At 41.6% G+C, this 14,956-nt stretch overlaps 2 protein-coding genes across 3 annotated transcripts in view; both read right to left on the reverse strand.

Moving 5' to 3' along the window:
- LOC129194357 (equilibrative nucleoside transporter 1-like) overlaps nucleotides 1–11,067 on the reverse strand; it is a 37,010-nt gene extending 25,943 nt beyond the window's left edge. The window contains exons 1-2 of the mRNA XM_054799537.1: nucleotides 10,655–11,067; nucleotides 6,119–6,249 (exon numbers count right to left, since the gene is read on the reverse strand). The gene's annotated coding sequence lies outside the window, so the exon portion shown is untranslated. The remainder of the gene's footprint in view (nucleotides 1–6,118; nucleotides 6,250–10,654) is intronic.
- Nucleotides 11,068–11,391: 324 nt separating this feature from the next.
- Nucleotides 11,392–14,772, reverse strand: LOC129194359 (zinc finger protein 572-like). Of its 2 annotated transcripts, XM_054799547.1 has the most exons (3): nucleotides 14,690–14,772; nucleotides 14,134–14,458; nucleotides 11,392–13,883 (listed from the first exon to the last, which is right to left on the reverse strand). In XM_054799547.1, exons 2-3 carry the CDS (start codon nucleotides 14,312–14,314, stop codon nucleotides 12,997–12,999), a joined length of 1,068 nt encoding a protein of 355 aa, XP_054655522.1. In that variant the 5' UTR covers nucleotides 14,315–14,458; nucleotides 14,690–14,772; the 3' UTR covers nucleotides 11,392–12,996. The 2 variants fall into 2 exon arrangements, with proteins under 2 accessions (XP_054655522.1, XP_054655521.1); XM_054799546.1 differs by having other exon boundaries at nucleotides 14,134–14,746.
- Nucleotides 14,773–14,956: the final 184 nt, after the last annotated feature.

Genomic DNA, 14,956 nt, shown 5'->3' on the forward strand with positions numbered 1-14,956 from the left:
CATCCACTCCTGGTCTTTACCGCCAAGATTCTCAACAGCGTACAACTTGGTGGATGGTCCGCAAAGGTCACATGCTAGTGGGAAATTGCTGTCACATTTGGTGAAATGTGCCACAGAGAATGGATTTCTCTCAGGCCGGTGTCAGGAATAAAAAGGTAGGAGTGCACTCCTGGGACCTACTGGTTTAGCGCTGACACAAGTCGCGCAAAAACGCTCCTAGCCTGACACAAGCTCATGAATGCATTCACTGGCCATTACATCAGGCACACCTGCACAAATGAGATGCAACGCAAGAGCTCAGTAGAAGACTTCCGGTGCTTTCGTCGCTAATACCGTGTTTAGGGAGGGACAGGAAGAGTAACTGCCTCAAATAAATATAGTATATAGTGAAATATGCATAGTGAAACTGTTAACTGACTTCTCTATAAAGAAAAATGTCATAAGTGCACCAGTGATGGAAAAGAAGGAAATGTGTGTTGATAACCCACATGTCAATGATCCAGGTAGGCTACCACATTATCCCGTCATAATCATGTTTTGGTGTCTGACCCGGAAAATGTCAGCTGGCATTGGTTCTGGACTCCCGCATTGCAGTTAGAAAATGGATGGATGGATTCAAATGCATAAGAAAGATTTACATTTTGAACGTTCTTTTTAACATTGTGATTTCTGTAATGTTTTACTTTAAAATGTTAGTGACAAAAATGAAAATAAATCAATTTATTGGGTTAAGACTTGTCTGAGAGCCAGATGCGGCTCTTTTGATGACTACATCTCCCGAGCCAAAGGTTCCCTGCCCGATTCATACGAATAATATGCTTTGTCACCGATAACACAAAGCTGGGATGGAGGCTGCTCTTTAAATATATAAAAACATCCCAGCCTATCTACATGTGATTCGAGAATGTCAAAGTGGCCTCTGTATCCTTTGATTTTTTTACTATGCGGCCCTCACTGGAAAAAGTTTGGACATCCCTGTGCTAAGGTAAATATACATAGTAATATTAGCGTTAATATCTTTGTTCAAGCAGAATTGGTGACCCAGCTCTCGTGTTGATTGGGTGTAGCTAACGAAACGGCCTTTTACGTGTCCTATGTGGGAATGTGACGCGAGTACTCGCTTGAAAAGTGCACAGAAGTGAGATGGCGTGAAAGATGAATTCCACACTGTGACACACACACAGGAAATGAGCATGAGAGGTGCAGGGGGTCAAAATTCTCAGTATGTGACCCTAACTTCTCACCCCAAACACCAATCAGAGATATGGGTGGACAAGGGGTGACGTCGCTCACGTTTCATTTCCATTACTGTAATCTGTTTTTTAATGGTGATTTAAAGTGGCTGATAACACTGTGAGTGTGTTGCTTATCAAAATATTGAAAATATTCACATCGTGGCTTACTCACTGCCCGTCTTAGCACAGAATCTGCAGAGGACTGTTTCATCTTATCAATTCCTCAGTTTTCAGCTGCACTCGTAATACCAGCTGATATCTCCACTTTACTATTTACTTTTTTCGTTTTTTTTATAGTGAAGGTTGTTTGTGTGTAATCGCACTTTAAATGAGCACACACCTGCACAAAATGACAAAAAAAAATTTAAATTAAAAATAACTTTTTTGTTACCAGTCATTTTCTATGTGACAAATGTTCTCATCTTAAATAATATTTATACTGAAATATGAGATACATTACTTAAAATAAGCAAATGAAGCTGATGTGTTGGCAGATTATTTTGCTTATTTCAAGTATTCCGGTTTCAGTGTACATATTACTTCAGATATGCAAATTGTTCTAAAATGAAAATGCCAGGCAACAAAAAGGGCATTTTTTTGGTCAAAAATCGTCACTTTTGACTTGATTTCTCACATTTAATCAATTTTAGATTTCCACTTTTTGTAGTGCAGTGATGGCAAAGGGAAAAAAAAAGGTCATGATAGAACCAAAAGGGTAACATATTGCGATACATATTATAAGACAATCAAACTGAAAAATAAAAATGCCTGTTGACAAAAAAAAGGATTACTACTTTTACATTTTGATTCCAGACATTTAATCTTTCTTAGAGTCCCACTTTTGCAGTGCAATGATGGCAAAGGGGAAAAAATGCCATGGCATAACCAAAAGTGTAACATACGGTTATACATATGACATAAGACATGCAAATTGAAAGAAAAAAATGCCTGGTGACAAAAAAAGGTATTTGCAGTTTTGAAAAAAGCACTTTGACCTTGATTTCAGACATTTAATCTATCTTGGATTCCCACTTTTGTGAGAATGATGGCAAAGGGGGAAACGTGATGATAGCCATAGAACCATAAGTGTAAAATGTTTTGATTAATATTATATAACGCAAGCAAATAGGTTTAAGATAAAGAATACCTGGCAACAAGAAAGGAATTTTTGTCAAAAATATGCACCTCATATCAGATATTTCATCTAAATTAGATTATCACCTTTTGTAGTGCAGTGATGGCAAAGCGGAAAAAATGCCATGATAGAACCAGAAGTTGAAAGAAAAAAATGCCTGGTGACAAAAAAAAGGTATTTAGTTTTAAAAAAACACTTTGACCTTGATTTCAGGCATTTAATCTATCTTAGATTCCCGCTTTCATAGTGCAATGATGGCAAAGGGGGGAAAGTGATGATACCCATAGCCCCAAAACATGTTGCTATACATATTATATAACACAAGCAATTAGGTCTAAAAAAAAAATACCTGGCAACAAAAAAGGCATTTCAGATTCCCATTTTCGTAGTGCAATGAAAGGTGATGCTACATATCCATAGCACCAAAACGGAACATGTTGCTATACATATTATGTAAGACATGAAATAGGTCTAAGATATCAGACATTTCCATTTTCACATTTTGCAGTGCAGTGATGGCAAAGTCTCCGTCCAACCTGCTGTTTTTAGACTTTTTTCTACACTTGTATATCAGTTAAACACTTGTTTCAAACATTGCCTGTACAGTTAGTCAAGCTGCATGGTGGTGCCAGTTTGACCCTGGAACAGGTTAATTCTGTTGTAGGTGATTTGAAGTGCGAAACGTGCTGATGTTCTGTTTGGCTGTCAGCCATCCTGTGATCCAACATGGACAAATAAATACAGGTATGGCTTTTTCTCTTCCATATTTTTGGACTCTGCCCTGAGTATATGTTTTCTATGGGTTTTTCTACAGATGTGCCTGTGGTTGGCCGCAATTAAAAGGCCACTCCAAAATGTGCAGTTTAACTGTACTGGGCAAACGCCAAATGGTGGCCACACCGGATGTTGACTGATTTCCAGACACCCCCGAACCAGTCAACAGTTAAGCTTCACATTTTGGAGTGGCCTTTTACTGTGGCCAACCTAAGGCGCACCTGTGCAATAATCATGCTGTCTAATCATCATTATGATATGCCAACCGTGATGAATTACAAATGATCGCTAGCACAGAGTTAGGCAGACTTATGAGCAATATTTGAGAGCGATGAGGGCCTTTTGTGAACATTTTTTAATTTAGCTCATGAAAAAGGGGAGCAAAATTGTTGGGTTCATATTTGTCGAGCGTGCTAATGGAAGCACACGCTACCGCAGGGGTGTCCATTACGTCGATCGCAAACTACCGGCAGATCGCCAAGGTAGTTTGGGTCGATCGCGTAAACATCACTTTGTAGTTGTCATGTGACATCAGTCAGCTGACATTAAGCTCCCCTTCTGATTCGCGCTTGCTCCCCCGCAGCGTTTCAAGCTACACACGAAGATGCAACTTTCATCTTTATGATTGTGATTATGGATGAACTAACTCTGCGGTAAGATATCTATATCTATAACTAAAGTTATCTGTTCACTTGTAGCGGCCGGTTACATAGAAGAAAAGTGTATTGTTTACTGGCATGAACTCTCCTACAGAAATCAGTGTTTTCTACATGTTTGCTTCTTAAGCTATTATTTCATGATGAAATTAAAAATGTGCCCATTGGTGAAACCTTTTCAATATGTTGCCTTGACTGGGGCTGCATTGTCTTTTGCATCGCCATTTAAAATTCTTGTATATGGGTCATATTTGATAGCAAATGCTAACTGGATGTAATACATGAAGTGTGTGCCCTAATGAACGTTACATAGCTAATTTGGCTGACATATTACCAGTACTCAGGTTATGTACACAACTATTTAGGACTTATGTGTAATTATCTTTATTTCCATATTGAAGTGAATTATGATAGCAACTACTTTGATTACCTGTCAACCTTGAAAATGTGAATGTGAAAGACTAATCATTCATATTTACAATAGAATTTCAGAGTTTACTGGTTACATTTTGTATATGTTATATGTTTTATAGACTTTTAAATGTTTTATTTTGACTTGTACTTGCATAGTGAGAAAGTGTGTACACTCCTGATATACATGTATAACGTACATAAATACCTACTCATATTTTTTAAAAATAAATATAGTAAATATATACTTTCTATATTTATAGTAGTAGGTAGATCTTTGGGACTTGGTCATTTTAGTAGCTCGCAGGCTAAAAAAGTGTGAGCACCCCTGCGCTACTGCATTTACTCTATCATGGATCTATCGCTCACAAGACTTTCTCAACAAAATCCTCAGGCATTTTTTAAGTACCGTATCAATATTTGCTGTCAGTCAATTACAGGAGTTCTATTCTATAAACATTTCCAAAGGAAGAAGGCTTTGGAATGTGCCAGATAAATTAAAAGTATTAATGTGAAAATCATTTTTAAAAAGCGTGTGCACTGACATAATTTTTCAACGATGCATCTTACATTAAAAAAGCTTCTTGGAACTAAATGTCCTGCGTCAAGGTAAAATCAATAGTAATAGGGCTAAGTATTAGGCATTTTATATTCAATACAGAGTAATGATTCTCAATATGTCATAATCCTCATGTGTTTGAATTCCTGTTCCTGCCACCAGGTGCCAGTAATTGTTTGGTGAGACAAGCAGCAGACTTGATCGCCGGAGCAACAGGCTTTTATTGTAGGTTTAAATCATCTGACAACAGGTGCAATAATAATAATAATTGTAATAACACTGTGGTTACTAAACTATCGCCAACAGATTTCCAAAGGCTGGAATACTGCGTGATGAAGAGGACGAAAGACGCCAAGAGCAACAACAAAAGAGAAAGAGACCGACAAAGTGTGTGAGGAAGGAATTATGGGGCTGTTCTGCTGCGAAGAAGAGGACGACTTGAGTGGTTTTAGTTCCCAGGAGGAGGATGAGGACGGCGACGAATGACCTTTCTGATATGCTACTGTTAACTAGCTGTATTACGCGCACTGGTGTTACATGCACTGTTCGGTGCTGGTTGGAAAAAAGCATTTATTTAATCAAAAAATACAAAAATATTTCTGTGTAACATCTTTCTGTGGACTAAATATCCCATGTTACGACGTGGACACCTGCGGCTCATAGACAGGTGCGGCCTATACATGTACAAATCTTTTTTCTTTAAATTTAGTGAAAATGTAGTAAATTATGACTTCCACTACTATGCTTTTGAAAGATTACACCCCCTCTGTATCGCTCTCCCCACAGGCTACGCCACTCATTTATGCCCTACCATTTTTTATACATAAAACACAACATTGCATCAATGCTAGGGAGGAGAGCTGCTGAGTATGTTTTCAGTGTGAGCCTGAGAACACTCGTTGACATGAACACAGCAGCGATTTCTCTTCGGCTCAGTGGGGGTCAGCTCTTTCATGTGGACCCTTGCTGTTGTGTTTGTATAAATGTATAAATGTGTGTGCGTGTGTGTGCAGATTCTGCAGTCTCACAGTCACCTGCTGTGACGATCTCATCTCTAGAGGCCTGCACTGTTTGCCCAATGCAGAGGTCAGCTTTCAACTTCCTGTGCAGCTATCACAACACAAACACACTAATTTCCAGCAGAACGCGTTATGAATACACTGCATGGTTAAAGTAGGTTACGTGCACGACTTGCACGCCGTTCAACATGAGCGGATGCAAGCGGTGATGTGCTCATTTGACCTTGTCCGCCACACAGAAATAACACAACACTCATGCTTAGTATTACAAATTGCGGTTGCCAGGTAGGGAACGATAACAACGCATTACTATTATGAGACAGACTTACCCGCACAAAACCGGCGGATGTCCTCACGAACACGTGGTCTGCACGTGAACAACGATGGGCGTCCAGCCTGTGTGTGTGTTTCTGTCCTGGCGTGTCTTTCAGCTGCTAAAAAAAAGTCCGCATTCATGCAGCTGGCACAGAGAGAGAGAGAGAGAGAGAGAGAATGAGAAACACACGGTGTTGGGAGTCAGGCAGGGAGGTAGGGACTGCCAACAAATAGGCCAGGTGCTTACTTTGGGATTATTCTAACTAAACCAACGACATTTGAGCGGGTTCCAAAGGCACCCAGGGGCAGCTGTTCATGGGCAGCAGGAGGAGGGAGTTAGTGACTGGTTGATAAAAGTCAAAGTTTTCCAGATGTAACGTGGAAGTAGACAGGTGCAAAGGGATCCATTAGACTACAACATTCAAAGGCCGGGATCGAGTAATCCCCGGGTCTACAGACCAATCCATGGCCTGTTTTGACAAACTGGAGCTGAAATGAAAAACAGCACCCACCTGGCTTTCATTCAGTCATTTTAACTTAAACTTAAACTTACTTAAATTCCAACAAAAGTTATCTTCGCCTAATCTCATCATCCTCAATTTATCACTTGTTGCTGGGCAGGTTTTGTGGCCCAAAGCCCAGAAATAATAATAATAACTAGAACAATTCCTACGTGGAAATTTTGAATGGACTTGCTACCAGTTTCTAACATCTGACCCAAATCCCCCATAAATGTTGATAGCTAGCATGCTAGCAAGAAGTATGAGGGAGTATAGATGCATGAAGGTTATGGTACTATGACATCGCTAATATTAAATAAATGAAATGATTACAGGCCGCACGGTGGTCTAGTGGTTAACACGTTGGCCAATACAGGAACAGCCTGGAGATCGGGAAGACCTGGGTTCGATTCTCCCCTGGGCATTTCTGTGTGGAGTTTGCATGTTCTCCCCGTGTGCGCGTGGGTTTTCTTCAGGCACTCCGGCTTCCTCCCACATTCCCAAAAACATGCAGGTGAGGTTAATTGGCAACTCTAAATTGTCCATAGGTATGAATGTGAGTGTGAATGGTTGTTTGTCTATATGTACCACCAGACCAGACCAGTCCAGGGTGTACCCCGCCTGTCGCCTAAAGTCAGCTGGGATAGGCTCCAGCATGCCCCTGCGAATTATTCCCTAATGAGGATGAAGCGGTATAGAAAATGGATGGATGGAAATGATTACATAAAAATTTAACTACTCAAACCAATTTAAGAAGTACCAATGGTATATATCTATATTCACATGGGTATCAGTTCAGTATCCAATTAAGTATCGATGCAAATTCAAACGTCACTTCTGCGTTTTTTAAAGGGTGACTTACTACATATGTTCTTTTGTGCTGCTATTTTTATCCTGATTATACCTGATTTTTGATTGATTTCAGAAGTTTAAGAGTCTATTATCAGGCCTGAAGATATGAAAAATACTATTATGATGATTTGTGTAGAGGACATATTTGTCTACGTGTTACATTGTGTAAAAATAAAGTACCGTTATTTGTGATGTTAGGCAGCGATGTTCCAGTTGCGTGTGGGAGTCAAGCCCAACATCAGCGTGAAGCCGCAGCAGATATTTATTCATTATTCCAGGCAGACTGCAGCCATGCACACACCACCGAAGCTCGGCTTCCTCATCCTTTTAGCGCCATTAACATACGCCACTTCCTCGTACAACCCTTTACATCATAAGAGCCTGGTATAAAACAAGTAAAGGTGTACTCTTACAATGTTCAACACCCCCACTCGTCTTTAACTTGTTGGGTTACATGAAAACACAAACATTCCCCTTGTGACTAACACAGGTATATAGTCACCTTTGGGTTTTTTGTTCGTCAGTTACTTTACACAAAATGTAGCACAGCATGCTTATTAAGACCTCTCCAAGGATGTAACATATGCAGAGGTTCTTTGCATGGTTCATCTGGCATTTGATGTGGCAGAATAAGACATAATAACAATAATAAAGACAAAATGAGGACTAGTAAGACGGGCTGCTGTGCTTTGCTTGCAGGCCCATAATCAACAAAACAGCATAAAACAGCAAAATAACCCCCACCAACAGCTGGGATCTACTGTATAATGGTTTACGTTTCTTGATAAGAAAGCGCAACGATGCAGACAAGTGCAAACGGAACAGTTTGAACAGTGTGACAGTTTGTCTGTTTACGTCTTTCAACGGCAGCCTAATTCTCCAAACAGGAGACTTTGATGGAAGACATAGCACTATCGGTAGCCACGAATCTTGCTAGCCAACGGCTGGCCTGCACTGTATTTGTTTACAGAGCAGACACACGACTATGACATGATTTGCTTCATCATCAGTTGTTCCCATTGGATGATTCGCTGCACATTCCAAACGACACCCTGATAGATGTTTGCCATCCTCCTCCGCAGCACAAAAAAACCCTCAAGGTTGAACCATCCTTCACAAACTTGTGTGCTTGACAGCAAACATTTTGGATCAGGTTGGTTGAGTTTGCAGTGGAATTCTGGTGATTGCTAAGCATCTGTGTGAAATGTGTGACAGTGCTGAATTTCACTCTTCACACTGTAAAAAAACAACAGTGAAAATACCCCCCCCCCCCCCTCCCCCCCCGTTCTGCTTGGTTGGTCTGACCCACATAAAGAAATCCCTCTTGAGCTGGTTTCACATAATTTAACTTTACGGATTACCCTTGTGCCCTCTTTCTAATCGGACAGGTTTGGGCCAATTTGTTCACATAGCATTACATCACAGAGGAACACAAGAATGGAACACAGTGGAACAGTCCAGCACAATGACCCCCACAGCAGTTTCGGACCACCGTGAACCAACCAGGTCAGCGGAGAGTCTTGCAAGCAATAGATCTGATCATATTTTACTCATCAGCTGGTCAATGAGGGTCAACCGTAAAGAATATGTCGGAAAGCATTCCCAGGGGTTGCAGATGGTTTTGGGGTCTGGGGGCCTGATTAGCTCTTTAGCTTCGCAATCAACCATCTGAACGGCCTGAGGTTATTTGCTAGAGATTCCTGAATATGCTCCTTCCTGACCACCTGGCTTTGATCCAAGATTAACTGTTTGGGTTTTCATGGTTCTTTCAGTGGAAAGACTGCAACAATCGATTAGTTGATTAATCTGTCATGATCACATACACCAGATCCGATCATGTCTCACAGCTGGCCTGGGAACGCCTTGGTGTCCTCCTGGTGGAATTGGAAGAGGTAACCAGAGACCAGGAAGTTTGGACTTCCCTACTGAGACTACTGCCCCCGCGACCTGGACCCGAATAAGCGGGAGAAAAAGGATGGATTCATCTGAAGATTGTTGTATAATTGATTGAATTGAGTAATCGGTTCGTATTGAGTCTCGAGCATGGATGGGAACTAAGACTAACATTGTTCTCATTTTTTTAATTCTTAGTTTCGATTGCCAGTTCGCCGTCCGGAAGAAATAGCCACGAACTCCAAAGAAGCAGCTAGCGAGCACCAATGATGAAGAAGTGGCTACAACGTTTGGCTTAACTTCATGAAAAAAAGGAGCAGTGCAACATTTGCAATACAACAATCAAGTGAATGACTAACATGATTAAACACCTCCAGATTCGTGATGTAGAAATAACAGAGTGCCCCGTCTTTGAAGCGCTACGTCGGACTCACTCTAAAGCAGTCAGATTCAGGGAAGTCAAACAGTGGGATGCCCGCTGATGTCATGGAGGTTCGGTGTAAATAAAGGACGGGAGTCTTTGTGTACGTGTACGCGCTGTGTACGTACACAGCGCGTCTCTTTTAGCAAAAGTGAGAGACCTTCCGAACCCACACAACACACTTCCTTCAAAATGAGAGTGATGTGCACTACATCCTGTTTACTTGTGGTAACAAAATAAGGTTGTCATAAAAAATAGCTAACACCAACATTGAGGCAGTAAAGTATACTAGAGCTAATATGGTAGCTCAAGACTTATAGCTCATAGACAAACCTTTTACAAGCTGTTTGATATTATGCACCCGGGTTAGTGCATGTTTAAGTGCCTGCAGCATCACACACTGGCTAACATGTAAACAACAGCACATGAAGTTCAGACATTTCGTCCAAAAAGAACTCTAGCGCCTTCATTTGAACCATGCAAACTTTTATGACCCTGCCTCTTAAAAGCATTGGATCGAGAATCGAAACGAGGAATCTTGATAGGAATTGGAATCATTCAAAACGGTGCCCAACCGTAGCAACAGATCAGAAAAGAGGCAAAAATGCCCATCACCGTTTGAATCACCGTGTGAATATCTTATTTTGCCTAAAACAGAAAGATAAAAAGTCTGCTTTCATGGATGACAAAGGTAATTTAAAAATATTCACATTTGAGAGGCTGAAATCAGACGATTTTGCATTTTTAAATCAAAAAACTATTACTGAATTACCAAAATAGTTGCCGATTAATTGGCTCAATTGTTACAGCGCTGGTTGTAACAATAATGTGGCCTAAGGCTTGTTTATGAGCACTGAAAGTAAGAAAAACCGCATGTTCCTCACCTGCTTGCTCCACTTGTGGGAGAAGAGGCGCTCAAACGCTCAGTTCAAAGTTGCGTGTTTTCATAATGTGATAAAGCAAAAACTACCTTCCTCATTGGCAGGATACCGCCTTTGTAAAAAATAAAAATAAAAAATTACCACACATTTTCAAATTCAGCCGGGAGCTGTGCCAACAGAGATCGGAGCTGTAAGTTTAATCACTGTTTTTCTTCAGCAAATATGCTAACCTAGCATGATGTTGCTGTTAAAATGTCAATGTAATGTTAGCGCCGTAGCCCACATAGCTATACTAGTGTATCTGTCCGTGTAGATTCTGAGTCATCCAAGTCATGGTCCACAAAAAGTCCAATCGAGGAAAGTGGACTCATCTTGTAAACAAACTTGTCCAGTTGCCTCGATTCAAATTTTGTTGCAAATGTAATGAGTCCAGGGTGTACCCCGCCTTTCTCGCCCGAATTCAGCCGGGATACCCCCCATGTAAAATGTGGATCAAGTATCTTAGAGACTCTTGGAGACACACCCCCCTTCAGAGCTAGACGTGGACAATCACAGCACATTAACATTAAACAGACACACAAAACGGCGTGTTCCTAGTAGAGCTAATTGAAAGCACATTTAAACTGTCTAAATTCCAGCATCGAGGCAAGATTTTGGACAACTCGTTTCCAATACACAATTGTGGAACACCTGACACTAAAAATAAAGGACCTTTAAAAAAAAAGACAACATTTTCCCTTCAAGTGATAGCTTTAATTTACTTCAAAATCTGTTTACATGGTTCCTACACAAAGTAAACAGTATTGAGTAACCCACAAATCAGTGGCGTTGCAGAGTAGCTGGGTGACTGAAATGCGCCAATGCTGCCACCTAGTGGCGAATCACATCCACTGCTGAAGCCATTCTGTGGTACATTACAGTCTACAGGTATATACCACTCTTTTCTACTAACTTTGCACGCTCTAAAAAGTAAAATACAGTACATACTATGTATAGGTTTGGTTAATTGGGGCTTTATAGGGGTTTCAATGTGATGGTAGCCACGAAGGTTTAGACTGGATACCCTTAACCACTTGGGTTTCACAGCTTTCGGCCCTAGAAATGGTACAAACGGACAAATATTTGTGCACTTCTGATAGGAAATGCAGTGGGAGCTGGGGAGGTGCCCAAGCCCGTCTGCGGGTGTATACAAAAATATACACTATACAGTATCATGGATATTGCATTTTTGCGTACAAATAATAAAAGAAGTCCCAGTTGATGTAATACAAAAATCACAGCAAAGACACAATGGAACCTCTTTAAGATGAATTAATACCTTTGAGGTTGTACAATATGTAACCTAAAAAGAAAAAAACACTTTCAGGAACAAAAATGCCTCTCAGGTTTTACAAAAACTTGGAATTTGCACTTCACTTCAGTGAGCATCCAAGTATTATTGCCTTTTCTTTGGCTTTTATCGCACCACTAAATGAACAAGCATGACCATTATCAGTTGCTCAAAACTGCTTGTACACTTAAACCTAGGTCACAACCAGTCATATGGATTCCTACACCGGTCCACGTGCACGTGTGACAGGGCGCTTGTGTGACGTGCTGACTTTCGAGCCGTATGTAATTAGTGCGACCAACGCACGTTGAGATATTTCCTACTTCCTACATGCGTGTCGAGCTCTTACTCCTTAATGGTCACCACAACCACATTCTCCACAAAAAAGAAAAACAGGGAACGCCAAAAAATTTTAAGTCCGGTTGTGACCTAGACTTCTGTGCCGATATTACCACACTTGACAGTTTGACACTGGGACAGATTATAGCTGTTTCCATTACGATGAAGCAATGAGAGACACACCCTGGAACAAACAGTTCAACAATAGAGGTTTAATTTCTTACACAAAACACCATACTGACCCGAATACAAGACTGTGCTTTTTACCCTTAGAAAAAAAGTCTCAAAAAGATAGGTCGTCTTGTATCTGGGGTAGAGTGATCTAAACATGCAAACCAGAAGGTGGTGCCAAGCAACCATTCACCAAAGTAAATAAGAGCTTTTCTTCCTGTCACTTACACACACAACGATGACCTGGAGAGATCTTTGATTTTGTCTTTTAAAATATTATTGTAAAAGCATTGTTGTCTTATATTTGGGTCAATACAGTCCTGCAGGCGACCAGTCCAGGGTGTACCCCGCCTCTCACCCAACGTCAGCTGGGATAGGCTCCACCACACCCCCGCGACCCTCGTGTGGACAAGCGGCATAGAAAAAGGATGGATGGTACTGCCAAGTATTTAGTGCCTGTTACAACACAGTGAAGAGAAAAGAGAGTCCTTGGTGTATAAGTTAATCAAGATGCCGGCCGGTGAGTGGTCAAGTGATGCTTGAGGTGCGTGCTCTGCAGGAACCCTCGTCCGCAAACGCCACACGTGTGCGGCCTCTCGCCCGTGTGGCTCCTGAGGTGCTTTCTCAGGTGCCCACTGTGCGTGAAGCGCTTGCCGCAGTGCGAGCAACAGTAAGGCTTCTCGCCCGTGTGGATCCTCATGTGTATCTTCAAATCGCCCTTGCGGCTGCACTCCTTGCCACACATGTGGCAGCGGTGGGGCTTCTCGCCCGTGTGGCTGGTCATGTGCTCGGCCAGCGCACTCACGCTGCCGCACTGCTTGCCGCACGTGGGGCAGGTTTTGGAGCCCCGGTGGGACTGAAGGTGCTCGCTGAGGCGTATGGGAGACTCCAGGGACTCTCCGCAAACGGCGCAGCACACGTCCTTCCAGTGGATGCGGAGAGCGTGATTAACCAGGTGATGGTTGAAGGAGAATGATTTGTCACATAGGTGACAGCGGTAGTCCTGCGTAACTAAATTAAAATGTGATGAATCTGTGAAGGTTTGCTCCGTTGATGTCTTTTGGGGTTGATTCTCTTGTCCATCCTGGAGTGGAGATGCTTCAAGTGTGCGGACAGGAGGCAGCAAGGGTGCAGTTTCCACCCCTCGTGACTCCAGAAAATCCATCTGCAAAGACACTTTGTTGTCGTCTTGCTCCCAAGCAGAAGAATGAGGCACATACGTGATGTAGGAATCCTCTTGGACTTGGTTGCCTTCTTCCCACAGTGCCTGATTTTCCTGTTTAACTTGGCGGGACTCTACTTCCGTACGACTAACGGTCACACTTGACTCCCGCTGGCAGAGATGTTGCAGGGGGGGATGTTCCTCCTTATGGGCTGCTGACGGCAAGAAGTCTGGAAAATGTTTACATATGGAAGGTGGAAATAAACAGTTTAAATGTACCACTGTACTTTGAAAGTATTAAAATAGCACGTGTGCACATGTAGTAACTGAGCTTTCATTGATCAGTGATGATTTAAAGTTTAAAGAGCGTCTTTACATTTGACCACAAGTTTCAAAGAAAAATAGTTCATGTAGGATACTCAGAAGTACGTTGTATTAATTATTAGTTGTTGCTGTATCGTTAATAGCCAATAAACAGACCTGTTTTCTGGTGTGAAACAAAATCCAGCAGCACCCCTCGGAGGCGTTTTATCTCCCTCTGCGAGCTGGAAGCTTCTTCTTCGTATTTGACCACTATTCGCTCAAAAAACTCAAATATCTCCTCGGCGGCGGCAGCGAGGCGTTCGTTTATGAAGGCCCTAAACAACAGCGGTGGCGACATGTTGGGATAACTTTATTGTTTCAGTGGTATTGATGCGAGTGGTCTCAAATGGGCAGGATTGCTGAGCCGATGTGCTAGTTAGCCAGCCGTAGCAGCTAACGGCTACGGAAGTAAGAGGCGCCCCCCACATAACTTCATTCCAACCTACAACCAATAGGAACAAGAAAAAGGCCATGGGCATTAATTAATTGCTCAGAAAATAGTTAATCGACGACAAATGTGAAATTAGTTACAAATGTAATCATTAGAATGTTGTATGCATTGTTCAAAATTCTATTTTGAAAACAAAAAAATAATGGTTTGTGGTATAAAATGGTGTCTAATTGCTACTATTATAGCTAAATGTATGCTATTGATTAATTTTATCAGACGTACTGTACAAGAAAAGATAGACGTGCGCGTCAACAATACGGTGCGGCGTCAGTTGCTCCCGTTTAGTTGACAGAAAGTGGAGAAGCATGTACAGGGTTTTTTCCTTTAATACAGACGTGCGCGTCAACAATAAGGTACGGTGTCACATGCTGCCATCTAGTGGACAGGAAGTGGAGAAGCATATACGGCATTTGTTCGCCTTTAATACATTGCAGGCGTTAAAGATGTAAAAGTTTAACTTGCATGTTATTTTTTGCTAAAAATCTGTAC

This window comes from Dunckerocampus dactyliophorus, chromosome 14, assembly GCF_027744805.1.
Source record: "Dunckerocampus dactyliophorus isolate RoL2022-P2 chromosome 14, RoL_Ddac_1.1, whole genome shotgun sequence".
In the NCBI taxonomy this organism is placed as follows: Eukaryota; Metazoa; Chordata; class Actinopteri; order Syngnathiformes; family Syngnathidae; genus Dunckerocampus; species Dunckerocampus dactyliophorus.